The 23,204-nt window shown below is 41.5% G+C and overlaps 1 protein-coding gene across 1 annotated transcript; it reads right to left on the reverse strand.

The window, feature by feature from the left end:
- Positions 1-282: 282 nt before the first annotated feature.
- On the reverse strand, positions 283-23,164 carry VPS35 (VPS35 retromer complex component). Its single transcript, XM_083852221.1, has 17 exons — positions 23,096-23,164; positions 17,005-17,103; positions 15,510-15,606; positions 14,567-14,690; positions 13,031-13,213; positions 12,503-12,716; positions 11,666-11,749; positions 11,083-11,192; positions 8,468-8,564; positions 8,238-8,386; positions 7,503-7,710; positions 6,813-6,968; positions 5,935-6,057; positions 4,761-4,940; positions 3,350-3,589; positions 2,497-2,640; positions 283-1,180 (listed from the first exon to the last, which is right to left on the reverse strand). Exons 1-17 carry the CDS (start codon positions 23,096-23,098, stop codon positions 1,001-1,003), a joined length of 2,391 nt encoding a protein of 796 aa, XP_083708347.1. The 5' UTR covers positions 23,099-23,164; the 3' UTR covers positions 283-1,000.
- Between the last annotated feature and the right edge of the window lie 40 nt (positions 23,165-23,204).

Here is a 23,204-nt window from a genome sequence, read left to right on the forward strand (position 1 = left end):
TTAATTAACGGACTAGATCAATCTCCACAAGAGTTACCACTGGGAACGGTTCTACCACTCAGATTTCTACAGCTTTGTCATTTAATTGCCACCTGTCTGTTTAGTACAGACCTACAACCTACAGGGATTCTGCACCACTCTCAAGTCAGAAAAGTATTCTGAAATGTGAACATACATCCCCTCAGCATCATTCTTCTGTCTCTTCAAAGTAGAAGTTCCTTGGCCTTTATCAGAAGGTAGCACTAGGTTCAACAGGGCTCTGAACAGACATGAAACAACAGGTGTTAATAGCAACTTTATTGTTTCACTGGTGCAAAATCATGATACTGAATAAACTTGTGTAATGCATTTTCCCCTAAATTTACAGTAATGAAGGTTATACATATCTATATAGATTGCAATTTCTCTATTTTTATACTATTTGGAACAAAATTATCTTGATAAATATGCCCTGTGCACAGTATTGGCCCTCACTGAATGTCACAGAGCCTTAATATGCAAAATATAACTTCTGTTTTTTGAACATGGTATTTTAAAACTCTCCAAACATGCATTAATATATTCTAGGTTTTAGGGAAAAATATTACACTTAGTCTTGACTTGCATTAAAAGGAAAGCACAAGCAGAACCTGACATACAATAATCCCAAAAATCTGATGCTCTGTAAGGATCGCTCACAGTTTCAGATGACAGTCACTGCCAGTTTAGAACTCTAGTGCTACAGAAGCAACAGTGAACAGACAAGAGAAATCAGAAACGGAAGAGCCCTACCATATCACAGATTCCAAAGAAAGTTTCAGCCATGCTAACTGATGAAACCTGTAGTTGCTGGTCCAACCTTTCAAATTTGTTAGAGTACTCAACACAAGTGTTTGAAGTGCCAGACTGAACACATGAATGTTAACTTAACTTGACATTTCTGAAAGGCACAATCTATAATCTATCTTAAAAAAACATAATGTACGTAAATGAAAAGAAAGAAGTACAGTGCATATCTTCTTTAAAGAACAAGACCTTCATAAATTGGCCCCTCAGATTCTGGCGATTCCCTCCTCAGACGCAAGTGCTCCAGTGTGTTGTGAAAGTGTTTGTTGATTTGTTCTGTTTCTTCAGTAGATTCAAGATTTGGGAGATCTTCTCTTATCTTCTGTATGAGCTGATTCAAAACCTGAATTGTCACCTACAGGAGAAGGTATACATAACCAAAGTAATTGACAATTAAGTACGAGCATATAAATATTAGTTTTAACAGACTTAGTATTTCTAAGAACTGTCCAAATATCAATAGTATTATTGGTAAGAGTGTATGCAGACAAACTACTGGACTCTGGGACTCTGCCTTCTCTTGCTCCTCATAGGAGGCCCAATACTTCCATTTTTGGATTTCTCTAAGTTCCCCCCGATCCCAGCAAATGTGAACAGCCTCTTAAGTCATTAGAGCCTATACTTTTTTTAAAAAAAAAAAAAAAAAACTTTTAGCCCAGTATTTCTCTCCAGCTAATTCAGTACAAACATAAAAAGCTTTAAACAAATTAAGCACACAATCAAGTTGTCTATGCAATGTCTTGTAGAAGTCAGTCAGGATGGCAGTATCAGATTTAAAGTTATTAGTGACTTGGTCACTACCCAGGAAAGTACAGCTGACTATAGTATCACGTTCAGCATTACACCGAACACTGTAGCACAAAATGAATTGCAGACCACCTCTTTATCAGAGACTATTCTTACACATCTGCTCAATGCTTTGAAATTCAGTGTTTCACCTTCATCTACAGATAGAGCATTTCCTATTCTAGAACAGTACTATAGCAGGAAGTCAGTTCAGATGCTGGAAGCTGGCAAATCCTTAAAAATCCTGTAGTTCAGAGGCAATGTCTAGAGAGATATTTATTACAATTTGCTTCTGATTAAATGATGACTTAAGAGGGGACATGGATCTCTATTTGATCAAGCAGCTTTTCAAACTTAATAAATTTACTAGCTATGTAGTAACAAAAAAAGTATGCCGCAACTACTATCCCAGTTTTCAGATGCAGAATTTAGACTGGCATATGAGATGTTATACTAGTCTCTTGAGAATAAAGCTTGCACCAGTCTTTTGAGTATTCTTAGCAGTGACTTTGAACAACTGTGAGAATCATCTTTCCCTGAGTACATGTTCAGTTAGATATCTCTGAAGTTAGATGAGAAAACAGCAAGTCCTAGTCAGTTTTTGTCAAACAAATGTTTCAAGTATCCAAGTCTCACAAGTTCAGGGCTAGATTTCAGATGTTCAGTGTTTTCCTTCCTCATGTAAGGAAGAATTAAGTTTTATCTATAATGTGGAGACTTCTGTTTTACTAGCATTTCAAAAATTGACTATTCTGTTAGTATTACTAGAACCTGTGTTTCTCAAGAGATGGTACTGAGCATGCTGAATAGATATGATTTGGGGTATAAATGAATAAAGAGCTTAAATAAATGCTCTGTAAAAAATTAAAGAATATTTCTACTCACTGCCTCATTTTCCTTTTCGTAAAAGTAGATGTATCTATTCAGAATTTCTATGAACAGTTGGACTTGCAGAGAAGGGTCCATACACTGATTTGCTATTTTTAAAGCCTTCTTCAGACATTCCATCACTCTCTTTCCTCCATGCAGCTAGAAGGTAAAAACAAAATAGTTACAAGACATAGAACCATAGGGAACAATAGCACTTATTTCCCTTTGCACATAAATGGCATTTCCCAGTGGTCTACTACAAAAACAGACTGCATAGAACAAAACAAACTGTACAAAATAAGCTATCATTAGAACTGTACCTTTCCTGACTTAATAGTCTGGGTAAGCATTCTGTTCAATCAAGCAGTAATATGAACAGCTGCTGAAAGCCTTCAAGTATCAAACCATAAACTCAATTTTGCAACACATACGGCAATGCACACTTAAAGAAGATTTCAAACAGCTCTTCATAAATACAACAGATCATTTGAGAAAAGCAGCCTTTTATCTTCGATTTGCATCTCCGAAGTTCAGTAGTTTATGCACAAACACAGCTACTATACAGACATGCAAAATGCAGCAAACTACTTGGAGAGTCAGTCTTTAACTCCTTGACACTCACAGAAACTGCATGGTACTTCCACTTTTGAGTTTCTTAACTTTTGTATTTATGCACCTTATATTGCTGTAAGATTTATTAGCTTCATATACTGGAACACATTCCAACCATATCTCCACCACGTCACGAAGTGACGTATCCACTTTAGAAGTGAGTGCCTTCAGAAGGAAGGCACGGCTACATAACCGAAGTAGGATGTGTTATACTGCTGTCACTTCATTTTTATTTTATTTACTTATTTATTTTTACCTCCTCTCCATTCTTGTCAGTGTTTCGGCCAGACCAGAACAGATGGGCACAAGTGCTCACAGCCCGGCACTGGTCTGGTTTCTTAAGGAGCTTAGAGGCTGCCAATGCACACTGAGTCCTCAAAGGCTCATGGTTCTCCTCGCTGAAGCACTTCATCCTCTCAAATGTCCCAATTATCAAGGTGATTGCAGCCAGCTGTGCTTTTGAATCACTAATTTCATCTTCATATAGAGAGAAGGCCTAGTCAAAGGAGAAGGCAAGAGTCTTAATTATTGCTTTAGAACAGCATCAGGAAAAAAAATATACTTGCATGTCACGTGACAATAAAGCATCCGTTTTATATTTGTTAAAAACTTCATGCACAAGTAAGATCTTCCACTGAGACTGTCAAAATCAAGTTAAAACCACAGACTGGAAATGAGTCTTGCAAGAAATACTTCTTAAGTAATAATAGTACAGGAACGTAATCCTCACATAGTATTTGAAGATTGAGTTTCTCCTTATTTCAAGCATATGTTCAAATAAGAAACTTCAGAAGCAGAAATAGTCACTGAAAAGGATCTAGCTCTTTGAAATACACACTACAGTTCAGCAAAAATTTAAGTGGTAGGTCAGTGACTACAGAGTGGGTAAGAAGTGTCTGCACTGCTGCTGTGTGGGATAAGGAGCCTTCAGAGAACGCACAAGACTAAAAATCTCAAACCATTATCTCTAGTAGAAGGTACATAATTGTCATGTTGCTCTCATCTTCAGAATTTTATCAGTGGCCCTTGTGGCACAGCACAACATAGTAAGGAAAGGCACAAGGTTGTCAGTGATTCATTTTAATGTGCATTAGTGGTGGCATTAGAGGAAAGATTAGGACAAAGCCTGTAATTTGGATACCATCAACTAAGTCAGTTCTTAATTTGATATGGACGGGGGAGACCTTCGCAACAACAAAGGCTTAAGTTATTACCCATTCTGAAAATCTACTTTACCAATAACGTTTCAACAAAAGTATTTTTACTAGTAAAGCCCAACATGACAGCAATAAACACCACAAATTTTACAGAACCTCTGAAGAATGCTTGTGATCATGACAATACTAGCTAGACAAGAGGAGCTGGGAAGTGATCTTAGAAGCAATGAAGGAGCATTCTACATTGAGAAAGCCACACTCCTCCAGCAAACCAACTATGTGAGGAGGAGGGAGCAATGCAGCATACCCCACGTTATCAGACTGAGTATTCAGATCAGCAGCAATGGAGCTTAATTCTGGGAAGCAAGAATGAAGATCAGGAATTTCTACCTAGTAGAGCTAGCTGTCAATTTGGATGTTTTAATCACACTAGGAGTTTCAGTGTTCAGGAAACTCACCCAAACCAAATTCAAGGTAGCGCAGGACAGTGACTAACAGGTGGACATTTACCTGGGACATGAATTCATAGGCCACAGTTTCATGATTCTCAAAGCCAATCTCTCCTGCAGCTAGCGCTCCTTGTAGGAAGAGACGGAGAGGCAGCTCTGCCAGCTCTGCTTTGATCAAAGCACTGATGGTCTGATGAGCAAATGAGAAGATCTTCTGGCACTTCTTTTCCCATTTGTCATCCTAAAGAAATGAAACAAGTCAAAGCTGGAACAAGACCACTGTTACAAGAAAAAGAAACTGGGTTGAAATAGAATCTGTTAAGTGCTCCAATATGTTGACTTCTGCATGCTGCTCCAGTCAGTTGCTTGCTGAAGCTAAATGTGTTGGTATAGGTGGCCCTAGCAGTACTGTGTTGACCTCAGTGGGTCTTCACAAAGCCTTTCTTCTACTTACAGAAAGCTCACATCTATTTTTCCTGTCAGCTCATGGAAACCTTCCTCAGAAGTCTACACTGAGTTGGAATTACCACAGCTGTGCTTAAAACATAACTGAGCAAAAGCCTAAGTAGTGAAGTGTAAAAAAACTATTTAGTCATTCATTGGAACGTTAATCAGAAGTCCAAGAGGATTTTAAAACATTCAACTTGAAGTGCTTTTAAACAAACAGCATTAATTTATTTCCCCACAATAAGGGAAAAATACACATTTAAGCTAACACTTCCAGTAAGAAAGCCGTAAGGAGACAAATGGAATAGTGATTGTTTTAGCGTGCACTTTTACAACTACTGTACAAGATAATCTGTGGAGAAACACTTGCTTTTAGAAGGATTACAATAGTATAACTACATATTTAGAAGCTCCTTAAGTTCAGTATCTAGATTTAAATCAGTTTCACACCATCACTTGTAGTATTCATAGTTCTCTGGTCTACATGCAAAAACATGATCAGTCACCTTCAGACTAAACAGAACTACCCAGTTTCTGCTTCATCTCAAATACACAAATATTCCTCAAATACTGAGGTAACTTGAGTTACTAAAAAAAGTCCTCCTTAAATTAAAAATCCATCACATCTCCAGTAAAAACTTGCTTTGAGGGGGAAAAAACCCACTAGTATTCTGTATCAAGTCTTAGTATACTATTAGCTGTAGACAGAAAAAAAAGCCTCCCCTCCTCTTAAAGACACAGAAGCAAAAAGAAACAAGTATCCAAGAGATATATAGAGGTCAACTCACCACTTTGGAATTCTCCTTGTAGCGAAAAGCAAGCTGGTATGCTGCAAAAACCAAGGGTGGCAGCGTAAAACGAATACGTTGATTCCCACCTGCACCAAAGTGTTTCCGAGCAGTGTTTAAGATCTAAAAACAGAAGCACTGGAAGCTTAGAGAGTTCTTGAAAGAGGTATGTTATTTGTACCTATAACAATTCGCACTATTAGACGGGAACATCAGAAAGACACGGAGTAATCAGGTAAGTTGCAATGTTTTCAGTGCGTGTAGGGAGAAAACATACAAGTTGTTTTACATGAATTATATTTGTGCAGCATATGTAGCTTTTTGTGCGCTCTGTGATGAAGCTTTTTCCTACAGCTGATTAATAAGCATTAGGCAACACTTGTACTATACTAACTACAGATACAGTCTGGACTGTATAGTGAGATGGAGGTTGCCTGGGCTTGCATTTAAAAATTGCATCAGATATATTCTATTCTCAACCTAACTGCAGAAAGAGCTGTCCCTTCTTACAGCAGCCTGTACAAGACTGAAAAGAAGTTCATGAAATTAAACACCTAAGTGATCCAAGTCTCACCTACTGCTTTTTAGAGAGAGAGTTATATGAAGTAGAATGCTAATCAAGAGTTACCACAAACTAATGTAGTTACATCCAAACTACCACCTCATGGGACTAGAAGTTTAAATCCACAATTGTTTTCAAGTCCTCACCCACTACTTCTAAATAAACAGCATTTCACACTGTTATACATTTTGTATTGAGTTCGTAGTGCCAGAGCAGTGACACTCTAGCTTCCAGCCACACTAAATCCGTTATTGTAAGGCATGCAAAACTGACACTTCACAGAGCACAAACACACTCAGAAGCACTGATGCCATACCAGATACTGTTGGTCTGGGTCATCTGATCGTAAAAGATGAATAAATCTTCCCACAAGACTCTGCTCATCAGCAAAGTCCTCAGGGTCAGGATCTTCAGCAGGCTGATCTGGTTGATCCTGGATCAGCGTGGATACCAAATTCATGATAGCATCAACCTGTTAAATGTAATATAAGCTCTGTTTAAACCCAAGTAGTCTATGAACATAAGCTGATAGCAACTGGAAACATCTTTACAGCTATTCATTGTGCCGACAAAGCACTAGGAATGTTTGGTAACTGGTGATGCTTTAGGACTCATTAGCCTTATTCCCTGAAGAAGAGTCCCTCTCAGCAGAAGTGGAACAGCATAAATGTACAAACAAAATTCAGATTCCAGAAGCACTATCCAACCTTCATTAGGTAATAGCCTAGCTTTAAGGGGGTTCAGGGTCTTCGTTCAAACTTAAGTAGTAGTCTCTAGGGTGAAGTTAGGCAAGACGTGTAAAGATAAGGTGTTTGAGAACTTGGGCAGCAGAATTATCAAGCAGGACAAAGCCTGTACTAGTAAGATGGGGGATGGAGGGGTACAGAAACTAAGCATGCTCTGCACAAGGTCATTTAGCATGTTTTCAACTCTTCAAACAGTAGTTTAGATACCTAGAATTTCCATGTCAGTTGACTTCATACCTGACTTGACTTGACTGTCATACCTGTTCTTGGGATACAATTTCTGTGTTATAATCCAATACATTGCTAAGCACGTAGCAACTCATGCTCTTCCTGGACTCATAATCAAAGTATTCAAAGAGTGGGTGGAAATGTTTCAGTTTCAGAACTGTCAGGATATTGTTGTAAGTATCAACAGGGATTTTCAGAAGTCTAGTCAGCTCCTTTGAAACAGCACTACTTGTTGCAATACTAAAACAGATGCAAAAAAACAGTTAATTATTAGTTCACACATAGACAGATTTAAAGTCTGCCTAAATACCAATTCTGATGTATAACCACAACACCTAAGCAACCCACTGCTAGGAAGATTTGAAATAAAATACCAGAACGAGTCGTATCTTGCTCTTTGGGACATAGAATGGGAACTGCATGATTTAAGTTGCTGACAACAGAAAGACCATGTCTGCAAATTAAGCAAGAGAAAAACTCTAGAGTGCCACACAGGATGAATAGACAGCGACTACACACAGCTTGGCATACACATTGTGCATCTGCACAGCTATGCAGAATGATTTAAGCACGGACGAGTAAGTCTTGGGTAGTCACACTTTCCCCATTGTAGTTTATCATGAACTTCTATAGCTTGGACCAAGAGTAGTAATCTTCCACATCTAAAGCATGACTCTTTCCTATCTTACAAAAACATAATTAAAAGTAGAAGTCAAGAATTTAAAGTAATTACCACTCCACAGAGAATGCAACAGACATTTACTTACTGTTCCAGATTAAGTTTATTGAATATTTCCACAGTTGTCTCCAACACCTTGTCAACATAGTCAACACGGTCCGGGTAGCATTTCATAGCCAGGTTAATGAGAGAAACTTGCAAGGATACCACATCCTCTGAGGGCATGTCTTGGCGAGACTGAGATTTAAGACAGCACTGAGTTGATTAAAAGCATGTAACTGCAAAAAAATAGACCACATGCAAGAACACCCAGCATACCTGTATCACAGTAGCAACCTGCTGTGAAAAGATGTCAAACAGTTTGATATCTGCTGGGATACCAGGGCCATCTTCACGATGTGCAAATAAAGCTAACCTAAAAAAAAAAAAAAAAGCAGCTTGGTCAGGATAGTTTCTCCATTCCTCAAATATGGGCCAGAGTAAGACACTAACAGGAAAAAAAGCGCATCTTTTAGGTGTATATACAAGCTTCATTGCAGAGCTTCATTACAAAGCAAAAAGGACACTTGTGGAAATTAGAGGCTGTAAGAACAATCGAGAGTGGTAAATATCAGTCCTGGAAAAGAACGCTGACAGTGACAGCAGGATAAAGAAAGAGCAAGAAAGAAGTTTCATAATCTCTGCTCTTCACCTCGCAGTTAAGTGTTCTGTCTCTCCAGCAGAGAAAGAACTAGAGTGACCTAAAGGAAGAGCAATGTTCTGCATCTACTCAGTGATGTTAAACATCCATTTCCTGCAAAATAGTCTCAAGGTGAGGGGGGGGTGGTGGTGAGAAACTTAGCTATGACTCAGATATTCCTTGTCTCCAAACTAATTGCAGACCAACATGCTTGGTACGTCTACTGTTTGTAAAGAGCAAAATACAAAGAATGTTTTAAGTGGAGAAGATTGTTTTGTGGGGATTTTTTCCTCAAGAAAAACACAAAAGCAAAGCAAGAGAACTGCTATCCAGCAAGCACCCAGAAGACGTTGTAGATCTACCTCTATCCGTAACAGGAGAAAGTCATGTGAATCACCACCTCTGCAGAAATCAGGAAAAATAAGATAATGGCTATAGGAAGTCAGCACTTTACCAAAGCTGCAGCTTGAGGAAAATGTAGTGTTACCATGCTTGCTTTCTAATTTTTAAGAGATTGTTTTCTTCAAATTACAGAAAGATGTACAAAAATATTTAGAAAAAGCCACCTGATTAAAGTTTAAGATTATTTCTTACAGGGTTTATAAATGTCAATTCTGAATGAACTTTGGGCCTGAAACAAAAAAGCAGGTAAGAAAAGGTGAGGTTCCAAAAATATTCACTGCCACAGAAAATAAAAATTCAACTCTTATACTGTGTTGGGGTGGTAACAAGCAGACTTTCTAAAACCAGGAAGAATCACAGCTTCTCCCGACAACAATTCAGAGGGTAGGACTGACAGGCTTCAAAATATCATCAAGTTGCAGGCAGATGGCAGCATAATTACAAACTATGAATAGCATAGTAAATCAAGAAGGATCCCAAAGCAACATGACTTCTCAAAAAGATTCCTTTAATGGAAAAGACCCATGGGAATAGGTACGAAAGCTTCACGAGTTCTTCCACTTCACTAATGTCCAGTTTCAATTATTCCATGCCAGAAATCAAGATACGAAATGCAACAGGCACTATTGTATGGGGCACATCCAGGTCCTAAATACACAGTACTGAACTACATAATAATTGGTCCAAACTACAGTCCAAACACAAGAACGAGATCTATCCCACATGGATTCTAAGAGCTGATACAAGCATATCCTCCAACACTTGGCCTAACATTGGTCAAAAGCAGAAGTTGCCATACTACATAAGACAATCACCATGCTGTTCCCTTTTTATTGTTATCCTGTCTCCAAAGGAGAGGGCTCCAGAAGACACTAATAGTTGCCCAAACAATAAAACATGGCAGTGGTAAGTTTAGGAGGACACCAGGTTCACTGCCAGTCAGCTGTTTACTGCTGCTCATCTGTAACAGTAAAAACAGAAAGCTTACTGTGGAGGTAATACTAAAGCTCTTCGAGTCCTCTAAGTAGACATGACAGCAGAAGGCACATAAGGAAAGCCCCCCTACAAGAGTTACATTGCTACATGCTAATGTAAGAAGCTAGCAAAGATCCTGTGATGTCTATTGAAGGCAGTCTCACAAAATAGACAGGCTCAGAAATTAGATTTACATGCCATGTTTGTTCGTTTTTAAATAAAACTACAAAAAAATCTCAGCCCAGGCAACAAACCATAGGAAACCAAATCATTTCCTACGAACATCCGATTGAAGAAAAGCAGATCTGCTTCCCCACCAAATGCACAACACAGAAGATACTCCAAGGTGGTGCCATCCCATGTTCGAATTTAGTGCAAGCAGTTTTAAGTGGTACCTCCACAGGAAAAAAACACTTTTAAGAGAAAAGACATGAAGCTAGACATAAATTAAAAATTAAGAAGGTAGTTCCACCTCTTACTAGCTCTTTTCTGAAGAAGTAAATATAAGATTAGCTACTAGAATCTTCAAGTTTTCAAGAGGTACCTATGATGGATATAGTTGTCAAAGCAGAATACTGCTGCCACTTTAGTTCAGAAACATGAAGTTGGTCAACATTAAATAACTTGTTTCCTGGCTTGATCTGTTTACTTTAATCCGTCCTTAAAGCAGGATATACTGGAAGCTGTCCATCAAGCAGAAACTATAGAAATAATATTCTTAACAGCTTTAATTGCAGATGAAGACAACATGGAAACAAAGATAGACATGAATAAAATATGAAAAATTGAAAGCTTTCAAATGCTAGAAGAATTATTATCTGCTTATGTACAATACACATTTCATTTTGAGCCAATTTCCACCCCCCTGGTCACTCACCTGTCAATTAAAGCAATTATTATATTTTTCACATTCACATTTTGGTGCAGCTCAGCACAGGCTCTGAGAAATGGATTCAGGGTTTGGAGATGAAATTCGTCTGGGAAAACCTGAAATTTTAGATCCATAGTCATCCGGTTATAAATTTAATCTACTCATTATTACACAACAGCAAAATGCAGCAGAGTCACTGAAAATCAGATAGCCACATATTAAAATAGTCACAGGACAGACTGTATCTAGGGTTCCCAAAGCTGACCTTGTCTGAGTAAGCACGTGAAGTAACAGATGCAAGACAAACTGGTGAGCTGATGTCCCAGCTACCTACCACAACTCTTACTGCAGGCATGGCTACTCACATAGTTTACAAGTTTCTGCAACGGAAGAAACACAGAACGCATACCTCTCCACTCTGCCCACCCACTGAAGAGTAATACGCATCAAGCCACTGGGTAAGAGACCCAGTGAAAAAGTTTTCCAGTTCACAAGGAAGAGGTGAAAGTAGTCTGAATCTGACTAAAAGCACAGGAATAAGCGTCCCCATGTTCAAAATCAACAATGCAACTGAATTTAAGCAGCTTACCTGTATTATACACTCCATGAGGTACTCCTGAGCTAAAGCATCTCTACAATTTACAACCTGCTCCAATATTCCAGGCAGAACAATCTGTAATAAGAAAAGTCTTGCAGTGTTTATAGAGCCATTGATCTTATATTCACAGATGCATTTAATCCAAGTAGAGCGGTATTTCTAACACTTCTCAGATTACTCTTCACAAGAAAAACTTTCTGATAAAGACTCAGTGTTCAGCAGTTCCATCCTTCAGAGAAAAAATTCGCTGGTCCCAAACCTCTGTCCCTTTGGTACATTATATTAAATCAAAACCGACAGCTGTGTTTGTTGTGTTTTTTTTTTTTTTAAATTCAGGAATGTGCGTTGCTGGCACCTAGCACTACACGGGGGCCTCAGCAGCACTGCTATGGTAGAACTTAAAAGGGACAGACTTTAGATAACACACATTTGCTTGGCTATCTTTTCATGCAACGAACAGTTCACTTACCAAATGCTTTGGGAAGCATAACTTCATTGAACTTGTAAAGTCTATTACAGAACACTGTGTACATCTCTCTAACTCATTCTCTAATTAAAATGGGAATCAGTAAAATGAAGTCATAAAAAGTCATGCCAACCCTACAAAAGAGCTTATGGGAAAAAACACGAGTCCTATCCTTAGCCTGTAAACACATTATATATCTTCATTAGCTTTCAGAAATTCCAGTTAATAGCAGTTCCAGAAGCATCAGGATTATCAAGCTTATAGCACAGCCGTTATACTTCCTAGGCCACTGATGTGAAAAGCCAAATTGGTTTCATGTGGAAAAAGTAGCAGAAGCTGGAAAGCATGGACAGACATCCTACCTGCTTATATCGCTCCACATTAACACCTTCCAGCTGACTGAGGCGAACAAGGTTTGTTCCTACCAGGATTCGCAGTTCCTGCCTTTCCCGCTCCCTCTTCTCTCTATCACGACTATGGCCCTGGTGTTGCATTCGCACCCAAAGTTTGTTCATCTCAGCAAAATTCAGGAGCACAAAGTCCATGGAATCACTGATGTCTCCAGTGGTTTCTTCGCTGCAATTGAGGAACAGATTAGGAACAGGAAAAGCTTGTCAAAAGTATCCATCTTTCCATCCGCTGGTAAATATCTTTCTTAAGATAGGAGATTGGGGAAGTATGTGGTGGGACGTCCGGGTTCATAACAACTGTTCATATCCTCACTTAAGTGAGGAAACCTTAATAATTCCCTTCCAAAACTACCAGAACTCAGTAGTCTCGACAGGTGGTTTACATTTTAACATACCTACTTCTCTCAAATCTAAAGAAAATCATACAGGAAATCTAAATATGCTGATTAAAAAAGTTTTTAAAGTTAGTGCCTGTCTTACTCTGTTTGCTCGCCTTCATCTGGTAAAATGTTCCTGGTACACTGCAGGAGATAGTTCCGAAGAAAGAGGCCTCTAAGAGGATGTTGTACTCCACGGCACATCTCCACCAGGTCTTTCAAAATATCTTTCCTGGACTGTGGAAACGACTTGACATAGACAACACCTACTGTTATCAGGAGATACCTGCAACAGGCACAGAATACAACAATAAATAGTTAAGTAATAATACAATACTACATTTAAGGCAACAGCCCACTTCTACTCCAACAGCATTATCAAAGCACAGAAAGCAATTAAATGACATACCATACCTTCAAGTACCATAACTTCAGATAGTGTCAGCTTTCAGTTCCCCTTTCTCCTCTGCTACAGAGCACAGGAAGTCTGAACAGCTAGGTGACCTCATTACAGGGCTTTATACTTCAAATGTATAAATGCTCAGCATGCACAGAGTTCTGAATGCTTTCAGACTGGCTTGTCTATACTTCCAACACCCTGCAAGACTGGAAAGCAATTGTGGCCCATACAGATAAGGTATGTATTATGGTGAAGCACTTAAGCCTCTTTCACACTGTAGTCTAGCAGGATGTGGACTACACTCCTCCTGAGATCTCCAGGCCTGTACTCACTCCATCAGCATCTCTATGTTCAGCAACAGACAGAAGGAACACGTGAGACACAAAGGACCAGTGCACCAGTATACTTGACTCCCCTTCAGCTTAAGAGAAATAAAACTTACAATCCTCAGAACTTGCAAATACGTGGTTTAAAAGCCTCAACCCTGCACACTTCTCTAATTCATGCATGGATATGCCTCCATGAATACAACAGAAGTGTTCACTGGGGAGAAACAGAGCCTGCATCAAGCAGGTAGGAGGACAGCAAGCGGTTATGCAGAGCTGAAGACATTGTGGCAGCCAAACCCCAAAGTCTGAATGAGGGTGCAGCCTGGTATACCCAAAGCCTCTTTCTGGCACCACCATGTGGTCAGGAATTAAAAACTGCAATGCCAAGCAAAATCCAAGTCCTAACCCTGAATATCTAGAAGATCCACTCCAGTCCTACAGTGATATATTTAAACGTAAGCCTTTCAGTATCATCTCTACCATGTTAATCCATAGTCTAAGAACTATATACTCAGAAACACAAAGCTTTTAGAAGTTACAAAAGCTTTCAGCTTCCTTCTCTCACATACTAAACATGTAGTTGATCTTACTGATCAGAATGAGGTACCTGGTTAGTTCTCTACTGACCAGCTCCTTACCCAGGAGTCTGCTTTATTCCACATCCAAGTGCTTCCATCTTCCTGCCAACGTTTTCGTTTTTGCACACGATCAAGAACTGACCTTTTGCAGTTGCACTCTTGGCTTAACTCTCAGAAGTCTCAAAGGAATCCGCTCTTAAGATATGTAGAGGTAATATTTACAGCTGCAAACAGGTCTTGTTGCCAAGCAAGAACGCAGAGTCTATTATCAGAACCCAGAATCTGACCATTATCTACTAGTCTTTAAAAAAAAGTAAAATATATACACTTACAGTCTTGGAATAATATTTCCAGCATACTGTACTAACTCATAAAGGTCTGCCACTTTTCTTCCCTTCGCAAATTCATCCGTCAGGTAGACTTCCAAGTAGTGTAGCTCATCAGAAATTGCCATGTCTTTTTCTCTTAGTTAAGGATTTTAGTTCAGAATGTCTACAACAGATCTACAGAGATATTTGCTCATTCACACCAAGGAAGAAAGACACTGTTCCAAATACAATCACAAGGTTCAAAAAAATCAAGCCCAAGTGCGTAGTACTTTAGAAAAAATCATCACTACTGACATAAATGTGCAAAACTAACCCCAAGCCTTCAACTATTATTTTCAGCATATTAGAAAAGAACAAGAAGCACAAGCAAAGTCAAAATAGCAAGCAAATGAATGCAATGGAACCGAATAAGTAAAGGCATACTACATGTCACAGAAGAATCTCATCATCAGCAGCACACATGGAGAAAACAGTATGCAAATATAATCACATTCAATTCCCAAATTTCACGAAAAGCCTCCCATTCTTCAGGTATGACAGCACAGACAAGCAAATACATTATGGCACTTGACTTAGGGTTAGAATCTAACAAAAGAAAACAAAGAAGGCTAAAAAATAAGTTGTTTTACAGTTTTTTTGTGGCAGCATACTGCAAGCAGAACTTTTAATAGAGCTCATTTTTATAGAGCTAGACTCCTGAAGACTCACAATGGAAAATATGAAAGACATTAAAGACCTACTTTATACCAAAGGAAAAACACTTGCACAGTTATCAGACAATTGTACATTCTCTTACAATACATCCAGATAAGTAACAGAGGAGAAAAGTGCTACTACGTATCCGAGATTAAGGAGATGTCCTTATAACAACAACAAAAAATCAAGTGAACATATCATTCCAAATTCAATATTTCAACCATTTGGTCCTCTAATCTTCAAAGGATACAGAGCTCATAATAGCTCTTTGGAGATAGCATAGAAGTCCGCAGCTCACCAAGCTTGTTGGAAGCATGTTTCAAAGCATCCATGAGCTTGTTTTTGTCCTTTAGGGGAGGTAAAAAGAACAGCCTGTCACAAATAATGCTAGGCAACTGCAGTATTTAAGAAAGCTACACTTTTGGCTTTTATAAAAACCATACAAAGGTTTAAGTATCTAAACATCAGAAAAGTGATAATTCCAGTTAAAGCAAATATCTAGCTTGTACTACATTGCCCATCCAAACTAAGTGGAACATTATACCTGAAGGCGGTGAGGAGGCTTATCTTAAGATAGAGCTACAGTAAGAAAGAATTTTGGAAAAAAGGTTTTGCTTATGTAGAAATCACACACACCATTCAAATTCTATTCAGCAAGCCAAACAGTAATTAACTTTCTAAAAATCATCTGGCCTGGTGTTTTGCTCAGATCTCATGAAGCAGCCTCTAGCAGTCAGAGGACACACACGGCCAGCAGAAGCCGCTGTTAGAATTAGATTTCTCTTTCCCTTCTGAAAGAGACAGTTTATTACTCCACATATAACATGTGCTCATGATGCATACAATTCCCTGGCATCACAGAGTGCAAGACAAACTTCTAGTCTACCACCTGTACATACTTGTTGAACACCTAAGAAACAGCCTTAAGTTTTGGAGGAGAATGGAAGGAATTGCTAGGGTCATCCACTCACACATAGGAGTAGAAAGTTCGGCTGCAACTACTTCAAAGATTTCAAAAGCATTCCACACAGCGTAAAACTGGAAGAGGCATTACATTTCTTGCTACTGTCATTTGACTACAAAGTTAGCTTGGCTAGCCCCATGAAAATATATGGGAATATTTAAGCTCTTTCATTGCTGATTTAAGCAGTTTCTCAAACCCAAGAAAGCTTCACACGATACTGTCTTGCTGCATTGGCTAAAATGTCAGGACAAATACCTCAGTACTATCCTAGTCAATGTTTCTTTTCCAGTCACAGGAGAATTCACACATCAGTCTGCAGTTCATTACTATGTTTACCCTACTCAGCAGGTAATGAATTACTAGCATCGCAGTCTGTGGCTCACGAAAAAAGACTACAGTGAATAAACACCAGTACGCTGAACATAGACAAGGATATATTATCATCATGTAGCTCCATGTAGAATGCATTTGAGCAGTAACCTTCTGGTGACAAGTGGCAGGCATATTCTCAGTTTAGCCTCACTCAAATGCACGCACAAACCAAAGTAGATGCACCTTTATAATGTATTTTGAGAAACACTGTGACAAATGCAGGTATAGGCATATAAGGAATACCGAAGGCTCGGTCTCATCAAGTAGCTGCCTCATCCATTTGCAAAGGCTCTGCCACAAAGATGCATAAAGAGTTAAGTTTCCTCACAGCACTAGAGATTAGTATTGATTTACTGTTTCACTCCTAGCAGATGAGAAGCTTCATTGCATTTTAATGTCACATTCTTACCAAGCATCTCTTCATTTGGAAAGACTGCACCTTAACAGCCTGAATTGCTTCATCCAGGAGTTTTTCCTGTTCATCCTGAGGAGATTGCTGTGTTGTTGGCTGGAAGAAAAAAAAAGACTATTTTTATCATCTGCTTATGACTTGATTCAAACTGGTTCCCCATGGTTTAGAACACAATGCAAGTGGCACTGCAGTGTGACCAGTCAAGAGCTGTCAAATAGCTATGTGATATTTAAGGGAAATTTTTTTTTACTCTGCAAAAATTTGAGCACAGGGAACAGATTAGTTATGGACAGCCTCTGAGCACCATTGTCTCTTAGAGTGCAAAGAACGAGGTCAGTTCTGCCCTTCTTTTCCAGCATCTGCAGGTCAAAAATCCAATAGGAGTATCTGGCAACAAAAAGTTTCGTGAGAACACAAAGACATCACCGCACTGAGGGAAAGCGTCGTTACTCCTTAAAGCAAGGCCTGGAGCACTCAGATCACAACAAGTCACAAGCTATCAGCAGACTGCTATCTGAGCCACACAGCTCTGCTGAAGACAAGTTCCAGATAAGCAAAGCAAAGGATAAAGTACAGTTAGCTCCTTCTGGAAGGCAGAAATGACTTGCCAAAGGCAATAGAAAACTGAAGAGAATCGTCATTTCTTGATGTCCCCTCCTTGTCCCAGTGACCCTCTTCCTCCCGCTTCTCCTCAACGAGGAATATTCCAGGCCTTTGACATTCAAAACTTGCAAGCTCTTTTGCTTTTCCAAGGACCATACTGCATTTTTTTTTTATACTGACAGACTTACGTGTCCCCCCCCAACCCAGCTATTAACGGGCCCTTTCCACTGCACCTACTCCCTGCCCTCTTCCAGACTGATGAGGTTAGTTTCTACAGGCTTCTTTCTTTCAAGTTACCCTCTAAGATGTCTAAGTGTACTCCCATCCAAACTCAACCCCATACACACCTCCTTGTAAGTGACTCCAGTAACTGATGCTGCACTCAACAGAACAGAGCCTCCAAGGCTCTCCCTACCTACAGCCATCCACCTATTGCTTCGGCCTGATCTTCAACACCTCCTTAGAGCCCACCAGCCCCTCCCAATCTTGGGGTTCCAGAGATGGAAGCGTTGACTTAATGTCCCAATTACATCTCCTCCAGTCTTGACGAATACCATTTACATACAAAGTCATGCCTACAGCTGGCTCTCCACGTCTGCAGCCTCAGTAATTTCTCAACTATTTTTGCTTATTCCCCCACCGTGTTCAGAAAGCTCACGGTCTCCTCTTTTTAACCAGATATCTTGATAACAAGCTAGCAGGCCATGAATTACATCATCCCGATGTTCTTAAAAACAGGATCTTCAGTACTGATTTCTGTTGCACAACTCATGTTTGGAGTCCATGTGAACACCTTTTAAGAATCAATATTATAATTTAGGTCTTCATTTAAAAAAAAAAGGAGATCCTTTCATTTAACATCAATTTAACAGTGATCGGGCATTGCAGCCTTGACATACCCATGTTTTCTCCTTTCTCCCATATCCACCATTTGACTTGATTCTTTTCTGTAACTGCAGTTCCCTGAGTGGCACAGAGCATTTCTCACACATTCTCCCTACTTCCCCTTTCTATTTACAGAAAGCAGACAGCGCCAAGCAATATTGTTCTTGCCTCGATCTCATCTCAACAGGTGGGGAATCTCTGCCCCTGTAGGTTTCCAATCCCGCAGCCAGACAAGAGTCAAGGCTGATCTGATCTAACATCGGTGACAATCCTGCTTCAAGCAAGAAGCCATACATGATAGAAGTTCCTTCCAGCCAACACTTCTGTGACTCTCTGGGTCTCAGTAATAGCCAAACCATGCACAATAGCTAATTAACACCTCTATTTTGTCAACAGAAAAAGTTGCCTCTGCTAATTAGCATGACTGCACCCATTAGAAAGCTCTCTTTATAATTAACCACAAAGCGCATGCCTTCCAAAAATGGATTTAAACATAAGGCAAAAGCAGTAGGGGCAGGCAGCCTTATCGCCCAGGCAATTCAGCAGCTACAAACCAGGCACAGCCCGACTGAAAGCGCTTTCTCCCAAAAGAACCTTACATTCGGTGTTGAACTTTATTCCATGACAGATCCAACTTTTAAGGAACAGAAACTGACAGTGCTGGCACGAGTGTGCAACAACCAAATCCACACACCACGCAACTGGCTTGCTGAATTATGTCCTTGCCAAAAAGCTTGTCGCACCCTGCAGCCCCCTGAATTCACACCAGTGCTTTACACACATCGCTGCTGAACCAGATGCCACGTAACCCGACCACATCACGAGCCGCTGTGCTAAAGCACAAGTCAGAGGAGCGGAGTGATGTTAACACCAGGCACAACTTCCCAAGCCCCGTCCCACAGCCGGCAGGCAGCCTGCAGGGCTCCAGGCCCCGGAGCGCTGGGAGAGCTGCCCAGGCTGTAAAGCGCCCAGCAAGCAAGAAAACTGCCCCAGCTGAGCTAACAGCCTACCACTCACCTTGTTCACCCTATAAGCACACAAAATCTTGAAGCAGGGGTGTGGAAAGCAGGCCTTTTGAGAGGAACACCAAGTGAAAGCACTTGGTGAAGCACTCAGTATTTTCACATCCCCAAGGTGCGGCTGCCAGAGCACATGCACCCCCTTTTCCTTACTTCTCCCAGCTACAACGAGCCAGCCAGCTTTGCATCAAATTCTGTGTGCACCAACAGAGGACATGGACGGCATTTTCATTCCTGTTCTAAATTTGAGCAACAAGGTCCCACACTACGTTTAACATTGGGACTGCAGTAAGTATGCTTCTGAGTTCTTCCATTAAACCACTTCCATGTTATCACCAGCCTGGCAAGGTGATGGTTCATAGCAAGAATGCCTTCACTACACGGTGCTGGGCAATGGCAGCATTTCACCATCGCACAGGTGGTGAGATAACCTACCAGTGATCGCAACCAGCATGCAACTGCAGCAGCTGAGGTGTTGGGTTTGTAGCAGCTTGGCTTCTACATGAGATAAACGCAGCACTGCTGAGCAAGTCCCTGCTCTTCCTTAAACACTCAGACTTTGAAACCCGAAACCCTTTTTATTTACTGTAATAAGCTTCAAAACTATATGGTGTTTCCACACATGACCAGGTTATTATCAGGTGCTAGACACACAAGCCTGAAGTTTGTGGAAGAAGCAGCAGAAGGCAAACAAAGTGAAGATAACGCACAGCAAAGGACTACCAGGGACAGATGGTGTGGCTCCTATCACACTAGAAACCAGTTCTGTCAGATACAATGCTGAATAAAGCTGTTCATGCTCTTTATCATCTACTTCAAATTGGGAACCTAGGAACAAAGAAGGTATTTTCAAGTGTTATTTAACCAAAAACGCAACTGCGCTGTGGAGTCCTATTCCAATCTACAAACACCAATCTTCAGGAGGAAGCAGAGGATGCGTGGCCACGGGAAGAAGAGCAGCAGCACCCTCATCAAGGCACAAGAGGTCCTGCCTTCTCAGCACTGGGTACAGGGAGGTATGAACTACCGCAGGAACACAAGATAATGGAGATCAATTATGCAGCCACTTAGACTTAAATGCTTGGGCCTTAGCCCCCATTAGATACACTACAAGCCTTGAAGAAAAAAATTGAGGTTAACGAAGTTTTCTACTGTACTTATTCCTACCTTTCTCCTTGGAAGCCACAAGGAAGAGCAGCAATGGGAAGCAGACACAGAACTGCCTCTTTCAGCTGCATCTTCAGCTGCTGTACAAGAAACTGTAGCTTTCTTTTTTTTAATCCAAAGATCGTACTGCTGCACCTTATCGCAGCCACAGTAAGGAAGTCACAACACAGCAGCTTAATTCACACAGAGATTCGGTATTGTTTGTGTTGGAGTTTTTTGTTTGGTTGTTTTTTTAATGATGTGCTTTTTTTTTGAGAAGCCTTAAGGCTGCTTTCTGCCAGTTTGATGCTAGCAAACAGTAAGTTGCCTTGGGGAAAAAAAAAATAAATTGTTTTTAAGCCCCAAACTAGCTTGGAAGAATTTAACTGGTATTACCCCCACGCACACACCTTGATCAGCCAGGCAGCAATCTTGAGGATAATTAATGAAACATACTGCAAGTGTTGTTCTCAACCATGCCCAACCTTGTAATAACAACTCTTGAACACACACAGTTAACATTACACCTACTGTGTAGGATTTACTTGGTTTCTAACACCCATCTCCCCAGGAAGACATCCATTCATAGTTTGTTTTATATTTCAGACTTGCAACACTTTGGAGATGACTATCATTTTGGGTCATTGTGTTGACAAGATGCTTGTTTCACTTCTATCAGTAAATCACTGTATTTAACAGAATTATCTACAACTAAAATACACGGGATTCAAGGCAAGCTTGTGGAATCTCACAAGCAGTCTGTATTCTGGCAAAACAGGTATCTTAAGCTGAATGGAGAGTATACATAAAAGAGCAGAAGATTTCACTTCTGTTCTAAAGTGCATTTTCATCTACTGTCCAAGTGATTAAGCACTTTGATTTAGATGTACTTCCAGCCTATTCCATATATGACTTTTCCTTCTGTTCACTCACGTGCTTGTGGTTAGTACCTCATCGAACAAGACTTACCCACGTTTCTCTGTCTCCTCCCAGTTTTATTAGGACTGCCACCCAGTCACTATCAAGACATTTAACACGAATGTTACCCACAACAGAGGAAGATCAGGACAATCGCCATCCTACTGATGGAGCCTGAGCGCACACAACACATCACTGCAAGTATCACGGGGTGGCTTGATATTACCAAAAAAATGCCTAAGCATTTTGTACCATATTGGAAGCAAAACCCTGCAACACAGAAGGCAACCCCAGAACTTCTGTTAAGTCACACAACAGTGCACACGGATGAGCCAAAGAGAAGGAAACATTTTTCATGTTTAAGCTGGCATTTGCTGCCACAGGAAGCCAGGAGACATTAACAAGAATCAAGGGGCTGTGGGCTTTTTATTTAGAGAACGATCAATAAACGTCTAAGAAATCCAAGTCTAGTTTAGGGTACTTAAACACTGCTTTAAGGCTTAAATGAAGCCTGGCCACTGGAAATGGCAATAGAACCTAGTCTGGTAGAGGGGATTAACCCACATTTAATAGCTGGAAGCTTGGGTTTTCTTTTCCTGAGTCACCTGCTATCAGCTATTATCAGAAAGAGGACATTAGAGCAGGCGAGTCTGAGGCCATTTCCCACGGAAATGACAAGCAGAAGAAAGCTGGGCCACCTCTGAGCTACCACGGGCACTGACATGGGGGACAGGGACCACAGTGTGGGTGGACGCAGCACTTCCACCGCCAATTAAACATCCCAATTCATTTTTCTAGCCACATGCCGGGTTTCACCACCCCACACACGCCTCTGCAGGACACAGCACTAACCCATTCCAGCAGACGCAACCTCCCAAATGCGAACCTGCCCCAGAAGCCCAGGCACTGGGCAACCCCTGCTTCAGAAGGGGCTCGGTGCGCGCTGCGCACAGCCCAGCCGGAGTGACCAGCAACCAGCGTGCTGCCTGGCGCAGCGAGCGCCGTGTAAGGTTTTACTGAGCGTTAAGCACCGCAGAAGCCCCCTGAACGAGGCAGCCTCGAGTCCTGACAGAGAACGGGACCCCCCCCCGCGCCGTTACCCAGGGCTGAGGCGTTTCTCGCCCCGAGGCCCCCAGGCTCACCGCGGGGCTGCTGCCCCCCCGCACGCACGGGCAGCTGGGCCCAAGGGGCCCACCAGGAGCTGCCTCCCCCCGGCACTGGGGCGGCGCGGAGGGGGCAGCTCGGGACGGCCGTTACCGGGCCCCCCCTTCCCCTTCCCCTCCCCCTCCCCCTCCCCTCAGCCCCCCCGCACCGGGCGCCGGCCGCCGCCCCCCCCCCCCCGATGGCGCTCCCGAGCTGCAGCCGCAGCCGCAGCCCCAGGCCCGGTCCTGCCCCAGGCCCGGTCCTGCCCCCGGCCCTGCCCCTGGGCCGCCCCCTCCCGCCCGCAGCCCCGGGGCCGCTTCCTCCCCCCTCAGGGCCCCCCCCGGCCGGGCCCAACCGCCGCCGCCGCCCCTCACCATGGCCGCGCCGCCACGAGCCGCCCCCGCCAGCCCCGCCCCGCAGCGCCGCGCGCCGTCACGTGACCGCCCCGCCGCTCCCCTCTCCGCTTAGCCATTGGCCCGCTCC

The sequence above is a fragment of the Anser anser genome (assembly GCF_964211835.1).
Source record: "Anser anser genome assembly, chromosome: 11".
NCBI lineage: Eukaryota > Metazoa > Chordata > Aves > Anseriformes > Anatidae > Anser > Anser anser.

Excerpts from the sequence above, each read along its gene's own strand:
- VPS35 (XM_083852221.1), bottom strand. Across the intron at positions 13,214-14,566 it reads GGAAATATTATTCCAAGACT|GTATCTCCTGATAACAGTAG; the intron begins GTAAGTGTATAT and ends TGCCTGTTGCAG. Across the intron at positions 8,565-11,082 it reads ATAATTGCTTTAATTGACAG|GTTAGCTTTATTTGCACATC; the intron begins GTGAGTGACCAG and ends TTTTTTTTTTAG.